Raw genomic sequence first — 26,400 nt, 5'->3', positions numbered from 1 at the left:
TGGGGTTGTCCATCTGACAAGGGTGCTTGTTCTTCTGAGCCCTCTCAGCTTCATAGTGGAAGCTCTTCACAATGAGAGTGGTGAAGTACTGCAAGTGGTTGCCCAGAGATGTGGTTGAAGCCCCTTCCCCAGAGGCAAGGTCCAACTTGCTGGGGCCCCAAGCAGCCTGATCTACTTGGGGATGCCCCTGCTGACTGCAGTGACCCCTGAGGTGACCCTTCCAACCTGATGCACGCTGAGTGATTCTCTGGATGGTTTGTTCCTAAGAGACAATATTCAGTGCAGTGGTGATTGCATCTCAAAGGGCCAAACCCATCACTTAAAGGGAGTTGAAGAGACTTCTCCAAACAGTGATGTGTTTAATCAGGTAGCTAGTTGGGTTGAGCACTCTTGGTGTGCTGTGTGAGTGACCCAGGTGATTTGGGTTGTGTCCCTCTCTTAACTGAGCAAACACTTCAGATTTATCACTTGAAGATTGGGTGAGGTTCAACAAGGCCAAGTGCTGCATCCTGCACTTGGGCCACAGCAACCACATGAAAGCTCCAGGCTTGGGGCAGCGTGGCTGGAAACTGCCTGGCAGAATAGCACCTAGGGGTGCTGGTTGACAGCAGCTCAAGATGAGCCAGGGGATGCCCAAGGAGGCCATCAGCATCCTGGCTTGGATCAGGTGCTGCACAGGGGCAGGACCTTCCCCAGCCCTCCTTCCCTGGGAGCAGCTTTTGGGCTGAGGAGCCAATCTCTCATCCCTCCATTCATTCCTTGTGATGTCTGTGTCACTCTGAATAGAACCCCTGCTCAATCCTCTGCTGGGGCTGGCTTCAGCTCCCAACAGGCCCACATGCTGTCTGCTCCATGCTCTTCAGAGGTGCTGCCTCAGGTGACCTTCTGGGTGTCACTCTGCAGCTGCTGGCTTAAAGCCTTTCTTGCTGGTGGACTAATAGCAGAGAAGAGGTTGGGCATGGGTTTGGAGATCAGTCCTTAGGGTACACACAGCTCCTCCACTCACATGGATTTGCATCCACTCACATGGATTTGCACCCACTCAAGTGGATTTGCATCTTGATGGTTGCATCTTCTGCAGTACTCTCACAAGCTTTGTAAGAAACAGGATGGTGAATTCATAGAATCCTAGAATGGGTTGGGTTGGAAGGAGCCTTAAAGCTCATCTAGTGCCAGCCCTCTGCCATGGACAGGGACACCTCCTACTAGACCAGGTTGCTCAAGGGCTCGTGCAAGCTGGCCTTGAACACCTCCAGGAAGGGGGCATCCACCACCTCCCTGGGCAGCCTGTTCTCACCACCCTTACTGCATATTCATAGGCATTTATGGACTCATAGAATTGTTTGGGTTGGAAAAGCCCTCCAAGATCACTCAGTCCAACCAGCAGCCCAACCCCACCATGGCCATCAAACCATGGCCCCAAGTGCCCTGTCCACAGGTTTCTTGAGCCCCTCCAGGCATGGTGACTCCACCACCTTCCTGGGCAGCCTCTTCCAGTGCCTGACCCCTCCTGCAGGAAAGAACATTTTTTCCCATCTCCAACCTAGCCCTCCCCTGGCACAATTTCAGGCCATTTCCTCTCATTCTATCCCTTGATATTAGGGAGAAGACTCCAACCCCCACCTCATCCCAACCTCCTCTCAGGGGGTTGTGGAGAGCAACGAGGTCTCTCCTCAGCCTCCCCTTCTCCTGCCTAAACAACCCCAGCTCCCTCAGCCATTCCATTCCTTCAGAATGCAGGGTGGCTTGGGCTGGATGATCTTCAGAGGTCCCTTCCAGGCCCCACCACGCTGTGAGCCCATGACACGAGGAGAACCTTCCTCACTTCCAGCTCTGTTCCGGAGCGAAGCTATCGCTGTCGTCAGCAAATCGCAGGGGCACGTTGCAACAGATTGTTTAGCAAGATATTTTTAGCTGCCTCTTTTCTCTCTGAAACAATTTGGAGGCTGTATTTTTAGCTCATTAGGCAAGTGGTGCCTAAAAAGAATTGGGATGCTTCGTCACACACCTCCTGCAAACCACCCCCCCTACCCCCCACCCCCATCAAAGCCGGCTGCAAGGGGGTTGGTGGCGTTTCGCTTCTGTGACATCCCCGGGATTCAGAGCTCTCTTCTGGTGTTTTACATCTCTTGATTTCCTTTGCTGCATTCATGAGATGCAGAAACATCTGAGAGCATGGAAAGACCAAAAAAAAAAAAGAAAAGAAATCAATCTCTGGCTGCAGAAGGGCTCCACACTCCAGGGATTTCGTGGTGCTGCAGCTCGAGTCACGATCCAGCGTTTACTGCCTGAGTGATTCATCCCCAGTGCTTCCAGCAGAGTAAAAAGGGGAAGGGGTGGGGGGGGGGGGGAGGGGAGGGGCAAAAAAAGGGAAGAAAATGGGAAGAAAAAAATCAAAAGAGCTTCTGGGTGGCTGGAAGCTGATGCATTCTGATTGCAGCTCCTGCAAAGAGACTTTTGTCAGACGCTTGGCTTAAGGTGAGCTGAAGTTTAGCAGGGAGGCAGGGAAATGCGTGGTGGCACGGCCCGTGAGCCGCCGGTCAGGAGCGCTCCTGTGGGAGCTGCTGCTGGCAGGGATGTTTATAGCTGGTGACAGCCTGGGCTCTGCCTCTCCCTGCACTGTTTTGGTGTGCTGCAGGGAGGTTCTGTTTGATAAAGATGGGGAAGGTGAGGCTGAGGGGAGACCTTGCTGCTCGCCACAGCTCCCCGGAAGGGAGGTGGCGGTGAGGTGGGGGTTGGTGTTTTCTCCCCGGTATCAGGTGATGGAAGGAGAGGAGGAAATGGCCTGAAGTGGTGCCAGGGAAGGGTTAGGTTGGTGGTTAGGAAAAGATTTCTTTGCTGCAAGAGTGGTCAGGGGTTGGAAGAGGCTGCCCAGGGAGGTGGTGGAGTCCCCAGCCCTGGAGGTGTTCCAGAAACCTGTGGCCAGGGCACTTGGGGCTATGGTTTGATGGCCATGGTGGGGTTGGGTTGCTGGTTGGACTGGATGATCTTGGAGGGCTTTTCCCACCCAAGCAGTTCTATGGTCCTATAAATATTCAGTGAGGCTGGGGAGACACTGGCACAGGTTGCCCAGGGAGGTGGTGGATGCCCCCTTCCTGGAGGTGTCCAAGGCCAGCTTGCACGAGCCCTTGAGCAACCTGGTGTAGCAGGAGGTGTCCCTGCCCATGACAGGAGGCTTGGAACGAGATGATCTTTGACCCACAGAATTCAGTGATTCTGTGAGAGTTGCCCTGTGAGTGTCAGAGCTGTGTTCAGTATGATCCCAGTGGAGATGTCTCAGCTCATCACCTGCATGACGAGCGGCGCTGGGCAGCACGGCCAAAGGATGTTTCCCTGGCATGGGAGGAGAGCCCTCAGGTTGTCAGGCTGAGGCACCCCAGAGTATATCCCAGATGGGGAATTTTGCCACCTGCTGTTCTTTCCTCCAAACCTTTACAAAATGAAGGGGCTTTGGTGACTCTGTGAGGGCAGGTGGCAGATGCTGCCCTGTTGCCAGAGTGGCTGTGAGGGGTGTTCAGGAGACCCCTTTAGAAGGATTGAATTGGAGGTCATGGAGTCCAAACACTAATCCAGCACTAACAAGTCTGCTGCTAAACCACAGCCCTCAGCACCACATCTCCACAGCTTTGAAACCTCTCCAGGGTTGGGGACTCCACCACCTCCCTGGGCAGCCTGGGCCAGGCCTTGACAGCCCTGAAGGGGAAGAAATTGTACCTCATGTCCAACCTAAGCCTCCCTCGGTGCAGCTTGAGGCTGTTGCCTCTTGTCCTATCACTTGCTCCTTGGAAGAAGAGACCACCCCCCACCTGGCTTCAGCCTCCTTTCAGAGAGCTGAAGAGAGCAATGAGGTCTCCCCTCAGCCTCCTTTCCTCCAGACAATACAACCCCAGTTCCCTCAGCCTCTCCTCTCCAGCCCTGTCCTCCAGACCTTTCACCAGCTTGGTTGCCCTTCTCTGGACCCTTTCCAGCCCCTCAGTGTCCTTCATGGAGTGAGGGGCCCAAACCTGAATCCAGGGAGTCAAGTATTCAGTAGTATTTGCTTTGGCTGTTGGAGGGAGGTGGTGTAAAAGCACAGCTCTTGAAGGAGACAGGAGCAAGTAAGACACCCTGATCTGCATCAGGCTCCTCCCTGCACTGCTAATTGTTCTGCAGCATTGCATTAATTAAAAAGTGCTGCTTTGGCAAAGATGTTTGGGATCATTTTAATTATAAATGGGTACCAAGGGGGAAGTAGTCACAGATGGCACATCCTGGTGGAATTGTTCCCTTCTCTTCGTCTGCAAACAAGAGGACTCCAGCTGGAAAAGCAGCCAGTGATGGTGTTCCACCTCCTGAGATGGCTTGGTCTGGGCTTGTCACAGGGAGAGCTGTGCAGGAGCTGTGCAGGACAGCTCAGCCTGTTAGAAGGGTGGAAGAAGGTTGCTGTGACAGGGGCAGAGCAGCAGTTTTTTGGTTTGCTCTTCACTTTGCAGCCTCCTCAGCACTCTGCTTTCTCTTAGCCCTGCTGGCAGGAGCAGCAGAGCCCAGCTCTTTGGGCCTGGAAGAACTATCAGGAACAGTGTGGCCAGCAGGAGCAGGGAAGTCATTGTGCCCCTGTGCTCAGCACTGCTCAGGCCACACCTTGAGTCCTGTGTCTAGTTCTGGGCCTCTCAATTTAAGAAGGACATTGAGGCACTTGAAGGTGTCCAGAGAAGACCAACAAAGCTGGGGAGGGGTCTGGAGCACAGCCCTGGGAGGAGAGGCTGAGGGAGCTGGGGTTGCTTAGCCTGGAGAGGAGGAGGCTCAGGGGAGACCTTCTTGCTCTCTGCAACTCCCTGAAGGGAGGTTGTAGCCAGGAGAGGGGGTTGGTCTCTTCTCCCAGGCACCTAGCACCAGAACAAGAAGACACAGTCACAAGCTGTGCCAGGAGAGGCTTAGGCTGGAGGTGAGGAGAAAGTTCTTCCCAGCAAGAGAGACTGGCCATTGGAATGTGCTGCCCAGGGAAGTGGTGGAGTCACCATCACTGGAGGTGTTTAAGAAGAGCCTGGATGAGGCACTTGGTGCCATGGTTTAGTGGATTAGATGGTGCTAGGTGCTAGGTTGGATTTGATTGTCTCAAAGGTATTTTCCAACCTGGTTAATTCTATTCTATTCTATTCTATTCTATTCTATTCTATTCTATTCTATTCTATTCTATTCTACTCTACTCTACTCTACTCTACTCTACTCTACTCTACTCTACTCTACTCTACTCTACTCTACTCTACTCTGTTCAAGTGTGCTTTACGTTCTTGCTTGGACATCTGGATGTAAGGTGGTGCAACCACCCTGGAGCTGGAGGCTCTGGCTGTGCTGGCAGCCCAGGGCTGTGTGAAATGTCAGCTCTTCTGCTGGCCCTTGGGGCTGCTCAAAGGGCTCGTGCTGGTGTGCTGAGGGAAGTCCTCAGCATTGCCTGAATGGATCTGAGGAGAGGTCAATGCTCTGGAGTGTTAGAGGAGCAAGGTCAGAGTTCCCATCTGTGAGCTGAGCAGTGGGGGAAGTTCCCCATGAGCCAGAAATGTGCCCTTGTGGCCAAGCAGGCCAGTGGTCTTCTGAGGTGCAGTAAGGTGAGCGTGGCCAGCAGGTCCAGGGAGCTTCTCCTCCTCCTCTGCACTGCCCTGCGGAGGCTGCAGCTGGAGTCCAAGATCCACTCCTGGGCCTCCCAGTTCAAGAGGAACAAGAAACTGCTGGAGAGTTCAGCAGAGGCTCCAAAGATGCTGTGGGGCCTGGAGCATCTCTGTGAGGCTGAAGGTCCTGGGGCTGTTGAGCCTGGAGAAAAGCAGCCCCAGAGGGGATCTGAGCAGTGCTCATCAGGAGCTAAAGGACCTGTGGGGGGCAAGAGGCTGGGGCCAGGCTCCTGTTGGTGGTGCCCAGCGACAGGACGAGGGGCAGGGGGCCCAAACTGCAACCAAGGAGGTTCCACCTGAACAGGAGGAGAAGAAACTTTGTTGTGAGGGTGCTGGAGGCCTGGAGCAGGCTGCCCAGAGAGGTTGTGGAGCTGTTCTCTGGAGAGCTGCCAGATCCTCCTCCCTTGTGTTGCAGATAAAGGAATACGAGAAGCTGGACTCGGAGGAGGAGCGCCTGAGCCGCAGCAGGCAGATTTATGACACCTACATAATGAAGGAGCTGCTGTCCTGTTCTCATGTGAGTATCACCCACTCCAGAGGTCCCTTCCAACCCCTGCCATTCTGTGGTTCTTGGCTCTGGAGTGCTCCAACAGCCACATTGCCAGCTCTGGAGCTGGGGTGGGGTTGTCCTATAGTTGTTCAAGGAGCATCACCAAAGCCCTTTGTCTTCAACTCTCTCCTCCTCATCCTCCCTCCACCTCATCTCCTGCTTTGCCACTTCAGAGTAACTGCCTTCCCCTGCACCATTCTGCATGTCTGACACCACCACAGCAGCTGTATTGCCTCCTGCTGAGGGGTGTGTGTTTCCCATCTGGTTCAAAGAGGTCTTCAGTGAAATTTGTATTTCCAAGTTTAAAATCTTCCTCTTTTTTCTCTCTTCCCCCTCCCCTCCCTTTTCTCTTTCCCCAAAGCCTTTCTCCAAACAAGCTGTAGATCATGTACAAAAGCATTTAGCCAAGAAACAAGTGCCAGCCAGCCTTTTTCAGGTGAGCTTCAGCTGTTCTGGTGTGTTCACCTCTCCTTCCTGGGTCTGACAGTAAGTCACTCTGTGGATATTATTTTGGGAGACAGAATAGTGCCATAGTATCAGTCAGGGTTGGAAGGGAGCACAAGGATCATCCAGTTCCAACCCCCCTGCCATGGGCAGAGACACCCCACACTAGATCAGGCTGGCCAGAGCCTCATCCAGCCTGGGCTTTAAACACCTCTGAATGATCCTGGTGCTTAGATCCTTTGCTGGGGAAAAACAATGCCTTTTTAGAGCCAACAATTGCAGATTACTTCACAGAATCACTCTATCTGAAATGTTTGGTGAGCAGTTTATCACAGCAAGCTAAGCCTTTGGTGTATGAGTGGAGTGGTTGGGAAATTGAGGTCATTTTAAGCCCTTGGAGGATTTTTAGAGCAAATCACTTTGCCAGCAGGAAGCTGCATCCTGTCATGGATGTGATGGAGTGGGTCCAAGAGGAGGCCATGAAGGTGATCCAAGGGGGTTGGAGCACCTCTCCTGTTGAGGACAGGCTGAGGGAGGTGGGGGTGATCAGCCTGGAGAAGAGGAGGCTCCAGGGAGACCTAATAGTGGCCATCCAGTGCCTGGGAGGGGGCTACAGGAGAGCTGGGGAGGGACTGTGTACAAAGTCCTGGAGCGATAGGATGAGGGGCAATGGTTTGAAGCTGGAGAAGAGCAGATTTTGATTGGATTTTAGGAGCAAGGTGTGCACCATGAGGGTGATGGCACACTGCAACAGGTTGCCCAGGGAGGTGGTTGAGGCCCCAGTGCTGGAGATGGAATGGAATAGAATGGAATGGAATAGAATGGAATGGAATAAACCAGGTTGGAAGAGACCTTCAAGATCATCAAAGCCAACCTCTCACCCAACACCACCTAATCAACTAAACCATGGCACCAAGCACCCTATCAAGTCTCCTCCTGAACACCTCCAGGGATGGTGACTCCACCACCTCCCTGGGCAGCACATTTCCAATGGCCAATCTCTTGCTGGGAAGAACTTCTTCCTAACATCCAGCCTATACCTCCCCTGGCACAGCTTGAGACTGTGTCCTCTTGTTCTGGTGCTGGCTGCCTGGGAGAAGAGGCCAACCTCCAACCGTCTACAACCTCCCTTCAGGTAGTTGTAGAGAGCAAGAAGGTAAATGCTCAAGGTCAGGCTCATTAAGGCTCTGAGCAACCTGATGTAGTGGAGGATGTCCCTGCTGACTGCAGGGGGGGTTGGACTAGATGACCTTTGGAGGTCCCTTCCAACCCAATCCATTCTGTGATTGTTTTGCTGGACTTGTCCATAGGCAGCTGCTTCAACCCAGATTTCATACAGCTTCCCCACCACCAAAAGGGGGAACACTGAAGGTTTCCCAGCTCATTAAAAACACTCTGTTAGACTTCAGGGCACCTCCTCAACTTCCAAAAGCTAAAGGAAGCTTAAATCCTTCAAAGGAAAACCAGACTGATTGCTGTAGCTCTAGGGCCAGCATGGAGCATAGGTGAGGGGGGTGGGATTGGTTCCCCTGTGCTGCACTAACCTAATTGTCTGCTTTTAACCCTTTGTAGCCATATATAGAAGAAATCTGTGATAGTCTGAGGGGAAAAATATTCCAGAAGTTTATGGAAAGGTAAGAGCATGATCTGCTACCCAAACCCTTCTGCCTTCTAGTGGGGCAGGCAGGCAGGTCCCTGAAGGCTTGCTGGAGAGCGAGGTTGAAAAGGCTCCGTGGCCTTCGTTTCATGATTGCTCTGTTCCCAGGAAGCTCCTGGATGTGAGTGCCTGGGGTGTGGATCATGATTAATGTCAGGAAGGGTGAAGCTGATAGATTGTTTTTCTTCTGTGGTCCCCAGAGCAGTTGGATCTCAAAGGTTTCCAACCCCAAACTATGTTGTTGTGGGGTGCTTGCACGAGGAAGCAGCTCTGTGTGGGGGATGGAATGGAATTGGAATGGCATGGAATGGAATGGAATGGTATGGAATGGAATTGGAATGGAATGGAATGGAATTGGAATGGAATGGTATGGAATGGAATTGGAATGGAATGGAATTGGGTTTAGTTGACCTTTCATTTAGTTTAAATCTCAGTGTCTTGGAGGTTTTCTCCAGTGCTTTACACAGTGGTCTCAGACAACTTCTCCACTTCTTTCCTGCCAGTGGCAAGTTCACTAGATTCTGTCAATGGAAAAATGTAGGATGGAATAGGAATGGATTGGAAGTAGAATGGATTGGAAGTAGAATGGATTGGAAGTAGAATGGAATTGACCATGTTGGAAAAGACCTTTGAGATCATTGAGTCCAACCTCTCACCCAACACCATCTAATCAACTAAACCATGGCACCAAGCACCCCATCCTGTCTCTTCCTAAACACCTCCAGGGATGGGGACTCCACCACCTCCCTGGGCAGCACATTCCAATGGCCAATCTCTCTTGCTGGGAAGAACTTCTTCCTAACCTCCAGCCTGAACCTCCCCTGGCACAGCTTGAGACTGTGTCCTCTTGTTCTGGTGCTATGGAGTGGAGTGGAGTGGGAATAGAATAGAATAGAATAGAATAGAATAGAATAGAATAGAATAGAATAGAATAGAATAGAATAGAATAGAATTAACCAGGTTGGAAAAGACCTCAGAGATCATCCAGTCCAACCTCTCACCCAACACCATCTAATCAACTAAACCATGGCACCAAGTGCCCCATCCAGGCTCTTCCTAAACACCTCCAATGGTTTGGCTTTCTACCTGGACACCTTGAAATGAAGCAGAAAAGGCTGAATAAAGAATACAGGGCATGGCCTTAGTTCAGCAGAGCAGCCTTTCCTGGTGGTGTGCAGGGTCTGGCCCTCTCTCCCAGCCCAGCCATGGGTGTAAAATGGTGTGTGTGGTGTCCTGCCAGGCAGACTGATGGAGCTGTGAGAATGCCTCCACACAGGCAGCATTTCTGAGCCTGCAAATAAATACTGAATTATTGATGTGGAAATGAGAAGCTTTTCTTTTTTTCCTGGGGGGGAGGGGGCAGCAGCTTGTGGTGTTATTGATGGCACTCCTATTTTGAGGTTTAAAGTGATCCTTGGAGTATACAGAGGTTGATTAACATAAATGGAGCTGCTTCTGTTCTCCTATCATTATCTTGCCAATTATGTCATCTAACTGTTTGGTAGTTACAAACTTAGCTGCTTTTAAACATTTAAAAAAGCCATCTGAAGAGGAGCTGTGAGGACATCCTGAGCACTTTGGAATTAGAGGGAGAAGGCTCTCTGCTGGCTTTGCCTTAACAAGGATGGAGAACCCCCAAGTGTGCAGGGCCCGGTGACTCTTTGGCCTGGTGGGAGTAAGGTTGCAGCTGTTTGGGAGGGAGGGCATCACTAAACAACCACCACAGCCCACCCTAACCCAAGCTTGGGTTGAGTTAAGCTTTCCTTTCGTTGAAATCTCAGTGTCTTGGAGGTTTTCTCTAGTGCTCTGCACAGTGGGCTCAGACACACACACTAGTGGTGTGCCCCAGGGATCGGTGCTGGGCCCCGTGCTCTTTAACATCTTCATTGATGATCTGGAGGAGGGCATTGAGTCCAGCATCAGTAAATTTGCAGGTGACACCAAGCTGGGAGCAGGAGTTGAGCTGCTGGAGGGTAGAGAGTCTCTGCAGAGGGACCTGGACAGGCTGGACAGATGGGCAGAGCCCAAGGGCAGGAGATTGAACACATCCAAGTGCCAGGTGCTGCACATTGGCCACAGCAACCCCAGGCAGTGCTACAGGCTGGGGGCAGAGTGGCTGAGAGCAGCCAGGTAGAGAGGGACTGGGGGGTACTGGTTGAGAGTAGGCTGAACATGAGCCTGCAGTGTGCCCAGGCAGCCAAGAGGGCCAATGGCATCCTGGCCTGCATCAGGAACAGTGTGGCCAGCAGGAGCAGGGAGCTCATTCTGCCCTGTGCTCAGCACTGCTTAGGCCACACCTGGAGTCCTGTGTCCAGTTCTGGGCTCCTCAGTTTAGGAAGGAGGTTGACTTGCTGGAAGGTGTCCAGAGAAGGGCAACAAAGTTGGTGAGGGGTCTGGAGCACAGCCCTGTGAGGAGAGGCTGAGGGAGCTGGGGTTGCTTAGCCTGGAGAGGAGGAGGCTCAGAGGTGACCTTACTGCTCTCTGCAACTACCTGAAGGGAGGTTGTAGCCAGGTGGGGGTTGGTCTCTTCTCCCAGGCAGCCAGTACCAGAACAAGAGGCCACAGTCTCAGGCTGTGCCAGGGGAGGTTCAGGCTGGATGTTAGGAAGAAGTTCTATACAGAGAGAGTGATTGCCCATTGGAATGGGCTGCCTGGGGAGGTGGTGGAGTCACCATCACTGGAGGTGTTCAGGAGGAGACTTGATGGGGTGCTGGGTGCCATGGGTTAGTTGTTTGGGTGGTGTTGGGTTGGTTGATGGGTTGGATGCAATGATCTTGAAGGTCTCTTCCAACCTGGATGATGATGATGATGATGATGATTATTACTATTATTATTACTATTATTAACTTCTCCACTTCTTCCCTGCAGCGACAAGTTCACCAGATTCTGTCAATGGAAGAACGTAGAGCTAAATATTCATGTAAGTACCCCCAGGGGCCTGTTGTCCTCTCAGGAATGGAAGTGGGCAGCTTTTTGAAGAGAGGTGGTGCTGAGGGATGTGGGTTAGCACCAGACTTGGGAGAGTTAGAAGGTGGTTGGCCTGGATGATCTGAAAGGGCTCTTCCAAGCAAAGTGATTCTATGAACTGCGCTCCTGAAGGACTTGTAGTCCCATGGGTCTCATACAGTCCTAAGAATCCCTTCCTGGATGTCCCTGCCTTGAGTTAATCAGACAATCATTTGGGCTGGAAAAGCCCTCTAAGATCACCCAGTGCAACCAGCAACCCAACACCACCATGGCCATCAAACCATGTCCCCAAGTGCCATGGCCACAGGTTTCTTGAACACCTCTGGGGATGGGGACTCCACCACCTCCCTGGGCAGCCTTAAGGCAGTTGTAGACAGCAATAAGGTCACCTCTGAGCCTCCTCTTCTCCAGGCTAAGCAACCCCAGCTCCCTCAGCCTCTCCTCACAGGGCTGTGCTCCAGACCCCTCCCCAGCTTTGTTGCCCTTCTCTGGACACATTCCAGCAACTCAACATCTTTCCTAACCTGGGGAGCCCAGAACTGGACACAGGACTCAAGGTGTGGCCTGAGCAGTGCTGAGCACAGGGCAGAATGAGGTCCCTGCTCCTGCTGGCCACACTGTTCCTGATGCAGGCCAGGATGTGATTGGCCTTCTTGGCCAGCTGGGCACACTGCTGGCTCATGTTCAGCCTACTCTCAACCAGCACCCCCAGGTCCCTCTCTGCCTGGCTGCTCTCCAGCCACTCTCACCCCAGCCTGTAGCTCTGCATGGGATTGCTGTGGCCAATGTGCAGCCCCTGGCACTTGGATGTGTTCAATCTCCTGCCCTTGGCCTCTGCCCATCTGCCCAGCCTGTCCAGGTCCCTCTGCAGAGCCTCTCTACCCTCCAGCAGCTCAACTCCTGCCCCCAGCTTGGTGTCACCTGCAAATTTACTGATGCTGGACTCAATGCCCTCCTCCAGATCATCAATGAAGATGTTAAAGAGGCTGGGGCCCAGCACTGATCCCTGGGGGACACCACAGGTGCCTGGCTACCAGCTGGCTGTGGCACCATTCACCACCACTCTCTGGGCTCAGCCTCCAGCCAGTTCCTAACCCATCGCAGTGTGCTCCCATCCAAACCAGGGCCTGACAGCTTGGCCAGGAGTTTTCTGTGGGGGACAATGTCAAAGGCCTTGCTGAAGTCCAGGTAGACCACATCCACTCCAATTTGCCTCTCCAATTCCAATGCTGTCCCCACACCCCTCACCTCAGCTCTGCTTTGGTCCCTCTGCACTGCCTGGGGACAGCAGCTTTGGCTGCCAGCTTTGTCCTCCTTGCTGCAGCTTGGGTGAAGAACGAGGCTGTCAGCCTTTGGCAGCAACAGCCTCATTCATCCTGTGCTGCTCAGGCTGTGGTGCTGGAGAGCACTTTGGGATGTAAACAAGAAGGGGCTCCTTTTTCCACAGCAGTAAATGCTGTGTGAGTTACAGTGGTTGAGTATCTCAACTTAACCCAGCATTTAGATGGTTGGTAAGTCATACACTGGTTTTTGGGTTGCTTTGGTTGCTTTGGGGGGGTTGGTTTTGTCAAGCTGATGAATCAAACCTGCTCTTGTTTTGTCCTGTTGCCTTTCCAGCTGACCATGAATGATTTTAGTGTACATAGAATAATAGGAAGAGGAGGATTTGGTGAAGTTTATGGCTGCAGGAAAGCAGACACTGGGAAAATGTGAGTATATCCAGCCTGGATTTGGAGAGGTTCCTGTAAGCTCTCAACCAGCAGAGCAATCTGTCTGACAGCATCATGGGAAGCAGCATTGCTTTGCTGTGGAGCTCTTCCTAATTAAATGTTATCCCAGGAGGTTCTGCTCTCGCTGGATCAGCTTTAAGCTTCGCTATTCGATCCCGCCGTGCCGTGGGGCCTCAGCCTGGCTGAGCTCTCCAGCACATCCTTCACTGGAATGGGCTTGTCAGAGTGAATGGGAGCTGCATGTGTTGGAAATGAAGTGTGTGCTTAAAGGCTTGGCTGGAGCACAGCCATCTTCTCTGGAGGCTCTGCTGACCCATCTGAGCAGATGCCTCTGGAGGTCGCTCCTCTGGCGGCGGAGCTGGTGCCGATGTAGGGCTGGAGGGTGACACAGGGAGGGGAGCTCAGTGCTGCTCACTTTGCAGGGGCAGATTCTGGGTATGATATTCCAGCTTTGTGGAATTCCATACATTTCTGCTCTGTTGAGCACAGTTCACTGAGGAAGGCAGTGATGCTTGCTCCCACTGGGAAGGATCTAATTCCAGTGCTGAACTTTGGTTGCATAGAGGTCTTGGTGTGACCTCCAAGACCAACCCTGTGTTGATTTCTTTCTGATCTTGCCCTTCAGAGATTTCTCTTGATCCTACCATTTAGACACTTCTGATCTCACCATTCTCACCCTTCTCCATGGACAAACCCAAACACTTCATTTAGCTGGAGCAGGTATCCAGCCTGGAGAGGTAGCTCCCAGATTTCCCACTCATTTTCCTGCCTGAGTTTTAGCTCTGAACCTTGGACTGGCAAGAGAAGCAAAGGACAGTTTTGATCAGGTTGAAGTAGAATAGAATAGAATTAACAAGGTTGGAAAAGACCTCAGAGATCATTGAGTCCAACCTCTCACCCAGCACCATCTAATCAACTAAACCATGGCACCAAGTGCCTCATCCAGGCTCTTCCTAAACACCTCCAGTGATGGGGACTCCACCACCTCCCTGAGCAGCACATTCCAATGGCCAATCTCTCTTGCTGGGAAGAACTTTCTCCTCACCTCCAGGCTAAACCTCCCCTGGCACAGCTTGAGACTGTGTCCTCTTGTTCTGCTGCTGGGTGCCTGGGAGAAGAGACCAACCCCTACCTGGCTACAACCTCTCTTCAGGGAGTTGGAGTGAGCAAGAAGGTCTCCCCTGAGCCTCCTCTTCTGCAGGCTAAGCAACCCCAGCTCCCTCAGCCTCTCCTCCCAGGGCTGTGCTCCAGACCCCTCCCCAGCTTTGTTGCCCTTCTCTGGACACCTTCCAGCACCTCAACATCTTTCCTAAACTGAGGAGCCAAGAACTGGACACAGGACTCAAGGTGTGCCCTAATCAGTGCAGAGTACAGGGGCAGAATGAGCTCCCTGCTCCTGCTGGCCACACTATGCTTGATGCAGGCCAGGATGCCATTGGCCTTCTTGGCCACCTGGGCACACTGCTGGCTCATGTTCAGCCAGCTGTCAACCACTACCCCCAGGTCCCTTTCTGCCTGGCTGCTCTCAGCCACTCTGCCCCCAGCCTGTAGCACTGCATGGGGTTGTTGTGGCCAATGTGCAGCACCTGGCACTTGGATTTGTTGAATGCCATCCTGTTGGCCTCTGCCCATCTGCCCAGCCTGTCCAGGTCCCTCTGCAGAGCCTCTCTACCCTCCAGCAGCTCAACTCCTGCCCCCAGCTTGGTGTCACCTGCAAATTTACTGATGCTGGACTCAATGCCCTCCTCCAGATCATCAATGAAGATGTTAAAGAGGATGGGGCCCAGCACTGATCCCTGGGGGACACCACTGGTGCCTGGCTGCCAGCTGGCTGTGGCACCATTCACCACCACTCTCTGGGCTCTGCCCTCCAGCCAGTTCCTAACCCAGCTCAGAGTGCTGCTGTCCAAGCCAGGGGCTGCCAGCTTGGCCAGGCAATGTTAGGCTAACATTCATCCTTTTTTTTTTTTTTCCCCTTTCTTTCTTTCTTTGCTGCAAAGTTTTATTAATTTCTTGTAGTACAGATGGTAGAAGATTAAAACAAACAACCCCCCCCCCAAAAAATAACCCCAAAGCTTTCTGGTGTCTATCTGACCCTTTGGGCTTTGTTTCCCTTTTCATTTGAGTGGGAAACAATATAGATCTCTCAAACCCAGCATGTGTTCAAGCCAGTCCCTTCCTGGCAGTGCTGAACCTGTTGGAATTAAATGAAAGCAGAGCAGAGCCTCTTGTTATTTAATTCATAACTGCAAATCCTTGCTTGGAGCTATTGCAGAATGAGTGCTTGGGCTGCAATCTCTCCTCTCTAACTGGGGGGGTGCTTTGGGCACTGCATTTTCTTCAGACACATTGCTCTGCTCAGAGAGTGCTGCTGGAAGTGGTTTCATTCCAGGAGGTTGGTGGGGGTTGGGGTGGGGTTTTTTTTTTTGCCTTGTTCAGTGGTGTAATGATGATGTTAGGACTGGGTTGGAGGCTTTGTGGAGCTTGCTGCAAATCCATGTGCTGTGGCTCTGAGAATAAGAGGGGAGGAGGGTTGGTTGGTTGCTTGCTTGTTTGTCCTGGTGCTTTTCCCCTGAACAGTTAATATTTGCAGGTATGCAATGAAATGTTTAGATAAGAAGAGAATCAAGATGAAGCAAGGAGAAACATTAGCCTTAAATGAAAGAATTATGCTGTCCCTTGTCAGCACAGGGGTGAGTATCACTGACTCCTTGACCTTGCCTTTTTGCTTGCTGTTGTTTTGCATCCACTGTCAAGCCTTAAAGATAATCCCTGTGCCGTCCATGGCAGTGGTGGGGCATGCAAGAAGATAAACCTTCCCCTGGGAACCTTCCTCCCCTGGGAACCTTCACCCCCCTGGTTCTAACAATGTGTCTGAAATGAAAATGGGAAGGCAAACTTTGGGTGCTTACAGAAATGAGCATCCCAGCTCAAGAGGCTCAGGGGGCTTCCCATCTCTTAGGTCATTCTTTTTCTCCCCTCTGCTCCTTTTCCTGTCTCTCTCTCTCTCTCTCTCCCCTGCCCTTTCTTTCTGGTGAGGGAGCCCTGGGGCAGGCTGCTTGGAGATGTTGTGGAGTCTCCAGCTCTGGAGACTTTCCAAACCTGCCTGGATGCATTCCTGTGTGACCTGCCTTAGGTAATCCTTCTGTGGCAGGGGGGCTGGACTGGGGGACCCTCTCTTTGGGTCCCTTCCAGCCCCTAACATTCTGTGATTCTGCTTTTTTAGAGTCATTTCAGTTGGCAAAGCCCTGGGCTAGTGGAAGGTGTCCCTGTCCATGGCAGGGGGGGTTGGAACTAGATGATCTTTAAGTTCCCACAGGGTCAAAGGTCAAAGGGCTTGGAAGGGACCCAAAGAGAGCAAGTCCAACCCCCTAGCCAGAGCAGGACCATGCAATCTAGCTCAGGTCACACAGGAACACATCCAGACAAGCCTTGAAAGTCTCCAGAGAAGGAGACTCCACAATCTCTTTGGGCAGCCTGCTCCAGTGCTCTGTGACAATGACAGTAAAGAAGTTCCCCCTTGTGTTGAGGTGGAAGCTCCTGTGCTGCATCTTACATCCATTGCTCCTTGTCCTGTCCCAGGGAGCAAGTGAGCAGAGCCTGTCCCTTCCCTCCTGACCCCCAGCCCTCTGATATCTATAAACATTTATGAAGTCTTCCCATTAGAATCACAGGCTGGAAAAGACCTCAGAGATCATCAAATCCAACCTGTCATCCAAGGCCTCATGACTACCAACCCATGGCACCCAGTGCCACATCCAGTCCCCAGACCAAAAAGCCCCAGGCCCCTCAGCCTTCCCTCAGGCCCCTTCCAGCTCAGACCATTCTGTGAATCTCTGAACCTCCAGGGAGGGGGCAACCTCCCTGGGCAACCTCTTCCAGTGCCTCACCACCTTCACTGTAATGAATCTCTTCCTAATCTCCAGGCTGAATCTCCCCTCTTCCAGCTCAAAGCCTTTCCAGGGGCTGGGGTGTTTCACACCTCCGGGGTTAAACAGATTGGGGTTGGAAGGGGAAGAATAGGAGAACTAATTTAATGCCTGTTGGGAGTGAATGGCTCATGCCTTCCCCAGTGACAGGATTTATGTCCTGCCTGCAATGAGACTGGACTGGGAAGTTCATCATAGTGCAATTAGCCATTGAGCTGGGGATGCAGATGTCTCTGGAGCACAGCTGTGCCACTCACCCAGGCGCTGGTGCAGGCAGCCTCTGCTGCTCCACCTCAAGCCTTGGCATTCACAGCTGCTCCTCCACCAAGGAGATCCCACTTTGCAGTGTGTGCTGGCCACATGCTGAGGATAATAGAAAAGGGGAGGAGGAGTTAGAGACCTCATTGCTCTCTACAGCTACCTGAGAGGAGATTGGAGTGAGGCTGGTGTGGCCAGCCTCTCACTCACAGCTAGCAACAGGGCGAGGGGAAATAGGCTCAGGTTGCATCAGGGGAGGTTTAGGCTGGAAATTAGGAACAGTTTCTCTTCTGCAAGAGTGGTCAGGCATTGGAATGGAATGGAATGGAATGGAATGGAATGGAATGGAATGGAATGGAATGGAATAGAATAGACCAGACCAGGTTGGAAAAGACCTCAGAGATCATCCAGTCCAACCTATCACCCAACACCATCTAATCAACTAAACCATGGCACCAAGCACCCCATCAGATCTCTTCTTAAACATCTCCAGGGATGGGGACTCCACCACCTCCCAGGGCAGCACATCCCAATGGCCAATCTCTCTTGCTGGGAAGAATTTCTTCCTCACCTCCAGCCTAAACCTCCCCTGGCACAGCTTGAGACTGTGTCCTCTTGTTCTGCTGCTGCTTGCCTGGGAGAAGAGACCAACCTCCACCTGGCTACAACCTCCCTTCAGGCAGGTGTAGACAGCAATAAGGTCTCCCCTGAGCCTCCTCTTCTCCAGGCTAAGCAACCCCAGCTCCCTCAGCCTCTCCTCACAGGGCTGTGCTCCAGACCCCTCCCCAGCTTTGTTGCCCTTCTCTGGACACCTTCCAGCATCTCAACATCCTTACTAAACTGAGGGGCCCAGAAGTGGACACAGGACTCCAGGTGTGGCCTGAGCAGTGCTGAGCATAGGGCAGAATGAGCTCCCTGCTGCTGCTGGCCACACTGTTCCTGATGCAGGCCAGGATGCCACTGGTCTTTTTGGCCTCCTGGGCACACTGCAGGCTCATGTTCAGCCTACTCTCAACCAGCACCCCCATGTCCCTTTCTGCCTGGCTACTCTCAGCCACTCTGACCAGAACAGGCTGCCCAGGGAGGTGGTGGAGTCCCCATCCCTGGAGAGGTGTTCAAAGCTCCATCAGCTGTGGCACTTTGGGACATGGCCTAGTGGTCATGGGAGAAGGTTGGACTTGATGATCTTGGAGGTCTATGATTCTGTGGCTTTTCATGGTGACATTTTGAGTCAGCACAGCTCAGAGGTCCAGCAGGCACTGGGAGCTGCTTGGATCAACCTCATCCAAGCAAAGAGGGGCTCTGCCTCACTTGGGCTCTCTGCTGCTTTATTTGGTCTCTCAGGGGCTGTTGGTGCAACAGGGCTGGGCTGCTGCTGAGATGTGTGTTTCCTCTTGGGCGAGACACAAGCTCTGGCTTCTCCTCCTCCCCTGCAGATGTTGTCTGGAGGCTAGAGATGCACTTTGCAATTCTTAGAAGGTGGCACAGCAGGGGAAAAATCTTGAACTTGCTGTTAAAGGAAGAAAATGAGTCTTTTCTCCAGCAGCCCAGGTGTAGCCAGCAGCATTCAAACCCTGACATCACCAGGCTGCTGCTGCTGCTGGGCTGTATGAAAACAACCCCCCCCACAGAGGTGCTGCTTGTGCAGGGAAGTGGCTGTTCAGTCTTTTTCCTGGTGGGTTGCAAATCATTCCAGTGCTCTGCTGCAAGCCCAGGGCTGTGCCTCCCCTCTGCTGGGTCTCCTAGCTCTCCTGTTCTGGAAAAACAGGCAGCTGAGCTGCTTTGCTTGGCTGTCTTGGAGGGAATGCGACTCAGGACTGGACTCAAGATGCTAAACGTGAGGCCGCTCTGAGGTCTCTGCAGAGACTTCTCCAGGCTGAGCAGCCTCAGCTCACTCAGCCTGTCCCCATAGGAGAGGTTTTCCAGCCCTCTGATCATCTTCATGGCCTCTTCTGGACCCATTCCATCAGCTCCATGTCCTTCCTGTGCAGGGGGACACCAGAGCTGGGTGCAGCAGGTGGGGTCTCGCCCGAGCAGAGGGGCAGAATCGCCTCCCTTACACTGCTGGCCACACTCTCTGTTACATCCCTACAGGTTTTGTAGAGTCACTCTGTTGGTTTGGTTTTTTTCCCTTCCACATGATTTATTCCCAGAAATTTCTCTTTTTTTTGGGTTCACTCCAAGGTTGTTTGGATGTGAGGAGCTGCTCCCAAACTATTCTTAACTCCCACGTTGTCGTCACGCTGTCGCTCACTCGCTTCAGAGCAGGGAGTTGTGGCTGCAGCAAAATCACAGCTTCTTGGGAGAGCTGCTCTGAGATTCACCTTCAACAGGTGTCCAGAGGGCTGGAGCACCCTCTCCTCCAAAGACAGGCTGAGGGAGTTGGGGTTGTTCAGCCTGGAGAAGCGAAGGCTCCCAGGGAGACCTCAGAGCTGCGTTTCGGTGTGGGAAGGGGACCTAGAGGAAGGCTGGGGAGGGACTGTTGAGAAGGGCCTGTGGGGATAGGATGAGAGGCAGTGGTTGGAAACTGGAGCAGGGGAGATGTAGGTTGGACATTAGGAGGAAGCTCTTTGCAATGAGGGTGGAGGGACACTGCAACAGGTTGCCCAGGGCTGTGCTTGAGGCCCAATCCCTGGAGACATTCAAGATCAGCCTTGGGCAGCCTGCTCTGGGTGGAGATGTCCCTGCTGGGTGCAGGGGGGGTTGGACAAAGATGACCTTTGAAGGGTTCCTTCCAACCCAATGCAATCTGTGGCTGTGAATTCCACCACTGAGTCCTTCTGGGTGACTGGATTGCTCTGAGGTTTTAGGAAGCCTGCTTTGGGACACCCCTGAGTTAGGCAGCTGATTCAGAAAAGCAAGTTAATGGTTCTGCTGAAGGTTTGCTTCTAAGTTTAAGTGGCAGCTGCAGTAATCTGCAGTTGGAAAGCAGCCTCCTGATTTCCAGGAGCACTTCATGTAGCAGTGAGTTCTTTTGCATGGATGTCTCTGCAGGGTGCTTCAGACAGGTTTGCACCTTACAGCAGGATCAGTCCTCACGGTGCTGGGACCTCCTGGATATTCCAGTTGAGTACAGAAAGCTTCAATTTCATGTTGCTTTGTGGAAGGGTGAACTAACTTGAACCATCCTCTTGAACTTCATCACCTTGAACCATTGAACCAGGCTCCAGGGAGGTCTTACAGCAGCCATCCACTACCTGAAGGGGCTGCAGGAAAGCCAGGAAGGGACTTTTTAACAAGGGCTTGTAGTGATAGGATGATTTGAGCTGGAAGAGGGGAGATTAAGAGGGGAGATTAGGAAGAAATTCTTTCCAGTGAGGGTGGTGAGAGCCTGGGACAGGTTGCCCAGGGAGCTTGTGGGTGCCCCCTCCCTGCAAACATTCAAGGCCAGGCTGGATGGGGCCTTGAGCAACCTGGTCCAGGGGGAGGTGTCCCTGCCCATGGCAGAGGGGTTGGGTCTGGATGAGTTGTTTTAGGTCCCCTCCACCCCAAACCATTCTCTGAATCCCTCAGCCCTGGCCAGGCGCTGAGGACTGTGTCACCATTCCCTCCCTTTCCTGCTCACTGGCTCCTGTGGCCTCCACGCTGCCCAAGGCCACTGTGTTTTGCTGCTTCTAAATTGGGGAGGAAGGAAGTTCCTGTTAGAGATTTCCCAGAGCTTTCACTATCAACACTGCAACAGTTAACACATTGTTTAAGTCACGTTAGGTCACACTTGTGCTTCCTGCCTGGTGTCTTGGAGCAGAGGAGTGGTTAAGCTCTTCTTAGCTCATCATCCTGTTGGCCCCAGCGCTATGGGCTCAGACTTCTTTCAGTGCCCAGCAGCAGCACAAGGGGCAGTGGGCACAAACTGGAGCCCAGGAGGTTCCATTTGAACAGGAGGAGTAATTTCTTTACTGTGAAGGCTGCTGGAGCCCTGGAGCAGGCTGCCCAGAGAGGTTGTGGAGTCTCCTTCTCTGCAGAGCTTCCAAACCCAGCTGGCCATTGTGATGCTGGACAAGCTGCTGTGGGTGCCCCTGCTTCAGCAGGGGAATTTGGGCTGGATGACCTCCAGAGGGCTCTTCTCACCCCCTGCATGCTGGGATTCTGTTTGTGGTTCTGTCCTCAGGAGGTGCTGATGCTGCCTGCATTATGCACCTTTGGCTCCTCACAGCTCTTTCTATTTCTGTATTGAAAAAGAGAAGGCAAAATGGAAGGTCTCTGAAGGGTGAGTGAGTGACACATCAGAGTGTGGAGATTAATACACAGATTGCTTTAGAAAATGAGTTTGAATGTTGGCAACTGGCACAGGAAATCTCTCCTCTGTATTTTTAGCTTCTCTGAGTGGTGCTTTGCTTCTTACCTGGGATGAACTCTCTGCTCCTTCCCTCCTAGGACTGTCCTTTTATAGTGTGTATGACCTATGCCTTCCACACCCCTGACAAGCTCTGCTTCATTCTGGACCTGATGAATGGTAAGCAAGACTCCTGCAGATGGTGATGGTATGACAGAGCTATTGGCAGCAGGGCTTGCTGAGATCACAAGGAGAACGAGGGGGAAAATAATCGGAGGTGTGAAGCATCAGCCTGGGGATGGGGTGAAGTGATCTAAAGCAGGGGGTGTAGGGAACAGGCTGGGGGGAAAAAAAATTACCTTCTAACATGAAGATATTTAAATGAAGATCTCAAAGGGCCTGTTTGGCTGGAAAGCTTGAGGAGCTGATGGTCATGTGGAGCAGTGTAGGAGATCAGGGACACGGCGCTCAGCACAGAAATAAAAGGGCTGCTCTCAAGAGCTCTGCAAAGAACATTGATGGGGGAAGCATTCCTCAGAGGGAAGAAATTACACATGCAAGCCTTGGCATGACTCTGGTGAGCACAGAGAGGAGTGGGCAGAGCCAGCAGAGAGAAGATCCTGCTGTGCCCTTGTTTGCTGGGGATGCTCAGAGCTTGTGGGGGTTTGGCCTCGAACTCTGGCAGCGATCCTGCAGGGCCTGACGGTGCTGCAAGCTGGAGATCCAGCTGAGATCTAGAGCTCCTCTCCTGTAAGTGAGAGAGAGAGAGACTGGCTTTGGTCTGTTGCAAGTCAAGCTTCTCATTGCAGTCCAGGTCAGGTTCATGTCACTGGTTGCTTATTTTCAATCTGGAGTGTGGGCAGGAAGCTTTTCCCAGGACTGTTCCCCGTTTGGGTGTGGATTCACTCACAGAGTGACACTCTGCTGGGTCTGTCCTTTCATTAGGAAAGAGTGAAAACATCCCCAGCATGAATACTTGAAGATTTTGGCCCAGGTGACCTTTGCCAACCCAAACTGGGCTGTTCTGCAGGCTCACTTTATCCAGAATCCTCTCCATGTGACCGCATTTAAGTTGCCTGCTGTGGAAGTCCTTTATGCATTAAGACTCAGTGGCTGGATTAGTCACTGCATCCAAAGGTGTATGAAGTCAATGTGTTGTCAACATGAAGTTTCAGAGGGCTCAGATGCATTTATTAACTTCCCTGGAGGGGGGAGTGGGTTTCTGCCTGCTGGCTCCACAGGTTCTAAGACCCTGCAAAAGCTGTGCTCTTCCCCCCGCTGCCCCGCTAAGGTCGTGCTGTGTCTGCTTGGGAGGCAAGGTTTGCCTCTCCTCTTTAATTACATCTCAGCTCTTGGAATTGTAGGAGGAGATTTGCACTACCACCTCTCCCAGCATGGAGTGTTTTCTGAGAAAGAAATGAGGTTTTATGCTACTGAGATCATCCTGGGCTTGGAACACATGCACAACCGCTTCGTGGTCTACAGAGACCTGAAGGTAAGCTGGGGGGCACCAAGGGGCTGCATCCACAGGGGGGCTGCAGAGAGGGCAACCAACTGGGAAGTGAGAGAATTATCCTACCTGCAACCTGTCCTTGGGAGGAAAGCAGGTGATTTGTTAGAAGGGGTAGAAGGGCTCTGCAGAGGGGCCTTGCCAGGCTAGACAGATGGGCAGAGGCCAACAGGATGGCATTCAGCAAGTCCAAGTGCTGGGTGCTGCTCTTTGGCCACAGCGACCCCAGGCAGTGCTACAGGCTGGGGGCAGAGTGGCTGAGAGCAGCCAGGCAGAAAGGGACCTGGGGGTTGATAGTAGGGTGAACAGGAGCCAGCAGTGTGCCCAGCTGGCCAAGAAGGCCAATGGCATCCTGGCCTGCATCAGGAACAGTGTGGCCAGCAGGAGCAGGGAGTTCATTCTGCCCTGTGCTCAGCACTGGATAGGCCACACCTTGAGTCCTGTGTCCAGTTCTGGGCCTCTCAATTTAGGAAGGACATTGAGGCACTTGAAGGTGTCCAGAGAAGGGCAACAAGGCTGGGGAGAGGTCTGGAGCACAGCCCTGGGAGGAGAGGCTGAGGGAGCTGGGGTTGTTTAGCCTGGAGAAGAGGAGGCTCAGGGGAGACCTTCTTGCTCTCTGCAACTCCCTGAAGGGAGGTTGTAGCCAGGTGGGGGTTGGTCTCTTCTCCAAGGCAAGCAGCAGCAGAACAAGAGGACACAGTCTCAAGGTGTGCCAGGGGAGGTTTAGGCTGGAGGTTAGGAAGAAATTCTTCCCAGCAAGAGAGATTGGCCATTGGAATGTGCTGCCCAGGGAGGTGGTGGAGTCACCATCCCTGGAAATGTTTAAGAAGAGCCTGCATGAGGCACTTGGGGCCAGGGTTTAGTTGATTAGATGGTGTTGGGTGATAGGTTGAACTTGATGATCTCAAAGGTCTCTTCCAACTTGATCTATTCTATTCTATTCTATTCTGTTCTGTTCTGTTCTGTTCTATCTCTAAACCTCCCTTGGCATGACATGAAGCCATTTCCTCTTGTCCTGTCACTGTAAGGATGGAAGAGCTACACAAGAACCAAGAACAGTGTGGACTTGAGACCAAACCAGATTTATTCTGTCATGAGCTTTCTCTTTCATAGAATCACAGAATCAATAAGGTTGGAAAAGATCTCAGAGATCATCATGTCCAGCCCATCACCCAGCACCTCCTGTCTAACTACACCATGGCTTCAAGTGCCACATCCAATCCCTTTCTGAACACCTGAACACTTTGCCTGGTGTTTCTCTTCCATGATTCTTCAGTTTCACAGCCTGTGGGGTTGGTGGCAGTGCTCTTTCACAATGTAGGCTTGAGCCAGAAAGTGTCAGAGTGATGTAAAAAAACCCTCCAAAAAAGGCAATTCCCAACTAGCAGAGGGGATTGATGTTTGACAGTGAGCTACTGTGATGTGAGAAGAGGATAGGGTAGGGTAGGGTAGGCTAGGATAGGATAGGATAAGGTAGGGTAGGGTAGGGTAGGATAGGGTAGGGTAGGATAGGATAGGATAGGATAAGGTAGGGTAGGGTAGGATAGGATAGGATAGGATAGGATAGGATAGGATAGGATAGGATAAGGTAGGGTAGGGTAGGATAGGGTAGGGTTGGATAGGATAGGATAGAATAGACCAGACCAGGTTGGAAGAGACCTTTGAGATCATCCAACCTATCATCCCAACCTATCATCATCCAACCAATCAGCCCAACCTATCATCCAACACCATCTAACCAACTAAACCATGCAACCAAGCACCCTACCAAGTCTCCTCCTAAACACCTCCAATGTTGATGACTCCACCACCTCCCTGGGCAGCACATTCCAATGGGCAATCGTTCTCTCTAGGAAGAATTTCTTCCTAACATCCAGCCTAAACCTCCCCTGGCACAGCTTGAGACTGTGTCCTCTTGTTCTGGTGCTGCTTGCCTGGGAGAAGAGACCAACCCCCACCTGGCTACAACCTCCCTTCAGGGAGTTGCAGAGAGCAATGAGGTCTCCCCTGAGCCTCCTCCTCTCCAGGCTAAGCAACCCCAGCTCCCTCAGCCTCTCCTCCCAGGGCTGTGCTCCAGACCCCTCCCCAGCTTGGTTGCCCTTCTCTGGACACCTTCCAGCAAGTCAAGAATGTGTGGGTCTGGCAGCTGAGCACTACCAAGCAGTGACCTTTATGTCTCCTGTGTATTTCTAGCCTGCAAATATCTTGCTGGATGAACATGGGCACGTGAGGATATCAGACCTTGGGCTGGCTTGTGATTTCTCCAAGAAGAAGCCACATGCCAGTGTGTAAGTATGAGGGGTGGGAGCTTTGCTGCAGCAAACAGTGAGTGTTACACAAAAGCCCTTTTTTGTGTCTTGCTCTTCTACCTTTGCCTAAGGGGAGAAAACATCAGTTGTGTGGCACAGCCCAGGGCTAAGCTGGGCACTCTCCTCAAGTTTTTCAGTCTCCTCTCTGTTCTCCTGCATGCTTGTGGCAGCTGATGTGTAGGCATGGGCTGGAAGATGACACATTATTTGGAGATGATTCACTCTTCAGAGAAGAGCCTTGACTGAGCTAAAATACCAGATTGTGTCAATTGTCCTTAATGGGTAATTGAATATTCCAAACCTGACTCAGAATCAGCATTTATTGTGTCTTTGTGGAGCTTTGTAGACCTGGAGGTAAACTCTGTGCCTTCCTCTGCCTTTTGGCAGCAGGTCATCAGTGGGGACTGAATTTCTTGGGCAGCAGGTCATCAGTGGGGACTGAGTTTCTTGGGCAGCAGGTCATCAGTGGGGTCTGAATTCCTTGGGCAGCAGGTCATCAGTGGGGACTGAATTTCTTGGGCAGCAGGTCATCAGTGGGGACTGAATTCCTTGGGCAGCAGGTCATCAGTGGGGACTGAGTTTCTTGGGCTGCAGGTCATCAGTGGGGTCTGAATTTCTTGGGCAGCAGGTCATCAGTGGGGACTGAGTTTCTTGGGCAGCAGGTCATCAGTGGGGACTGAGTTTCTTGGGCAGCAGGTCATCAGTGGGGACTGAGTTTCTTGGGCAGCAGGTCATCAGTGGGGACTGAGTTTCTTGGGCAGCAGGTCACCAGTGGGGACTGAATTCCTTGGGCAGCAGGTCATCAGTGGGGTCTGAATTCCTTGGGCAGCAGGTCACCAGTGGGGTCTGAATTTCTTGGGCAGCAGGTCATCAGTGGGGACTGAGTTTCTTGGGCAGCAGGTCATCAGTGGGGTCTGAGTTTCTTGGGCAGCAGGTCACCAGTGGGGACTGAGTTTCTTGGGCAGCAGGTCACCAGTGGGGTCTGAGTTTCTTGGGCAGCAGGTCACCAGTGGGGACTGAGTTTCTTGGGCAGCAGGTCATCAGTGGGGTCTGAGTTTCTTGGGCAGCAGGTCACCAGTGGGGACTGAGTTTCTTGGGCAGCAGGTCATCAGTGGGGTCTGAATTCCT

At 52.3% G+C, this 26,400-nt stretch overlaps 1 protein-coding gene across 2 annotated transcripts in view; it reads left to right on the top strand.

The window, feature by feature from the left end:
* GRK3 (G protein-coupled receptor kinase 3) overlaps positions 1-26,400 on the top strand; it is an 88,886-nt gene that overhangs the window by 47,604 nt on the left and 14,882 nt on the right. For both annotated transcript variants that reach the window (XM_054173190.1, XM_054173189.1), the window contains exons 4-12: positions 6,061-6,162; positions 6,557-6,631; positions 8,212-8,273; positions 11,165-11,216; positions 12,881-12,972; positions 15,587-15,686; positions 21,555-21,633; positions 22,818-22,948; positions 25,157-25,251. In XM_054173190.1, coding sequence (XP_054029165.1) covers positions 6,061-6,162; positions 6,557-6,631; positions 8,212-8,273; positions 11,165-11,216; positions 12,881-12,972; positions 15,587-15,686; positions 21,555-21,633; positions 22,818-22,948; positions 25,157-25,251 — 788 coding nt within the window. The remainder of the gene's footprint in view (positions 1-6,060; positions 6,163-6,556; positions 6,632-8,211; positions 8,274-11,164; positions 11,217-12,880; positions 12,973-15,586; positions 15,687-21,554; positions 21,634-22,817; positions 22,949-25,156; positions 25,252-26,400) is intronic.

The sequence above is a fragment of the Dryobates pubescens genome, chromosome 25, assembly GCF_014839835.1.
Source record: "Dryobates pubescens isolate bDryPub1 chromosome 25, bDryPub1.pri, whole genome shotgun sequence".
In the NCBI taxonomy this organism is placed as follows: Eukaryota; Metazoa; Chordata; class Aves; order Piciformes; family Picidae; genus Dryobates; species Dryobates pubescens.
This window is presented reverse-complemented; position numbering and strand designations above follow the sequence as displayed.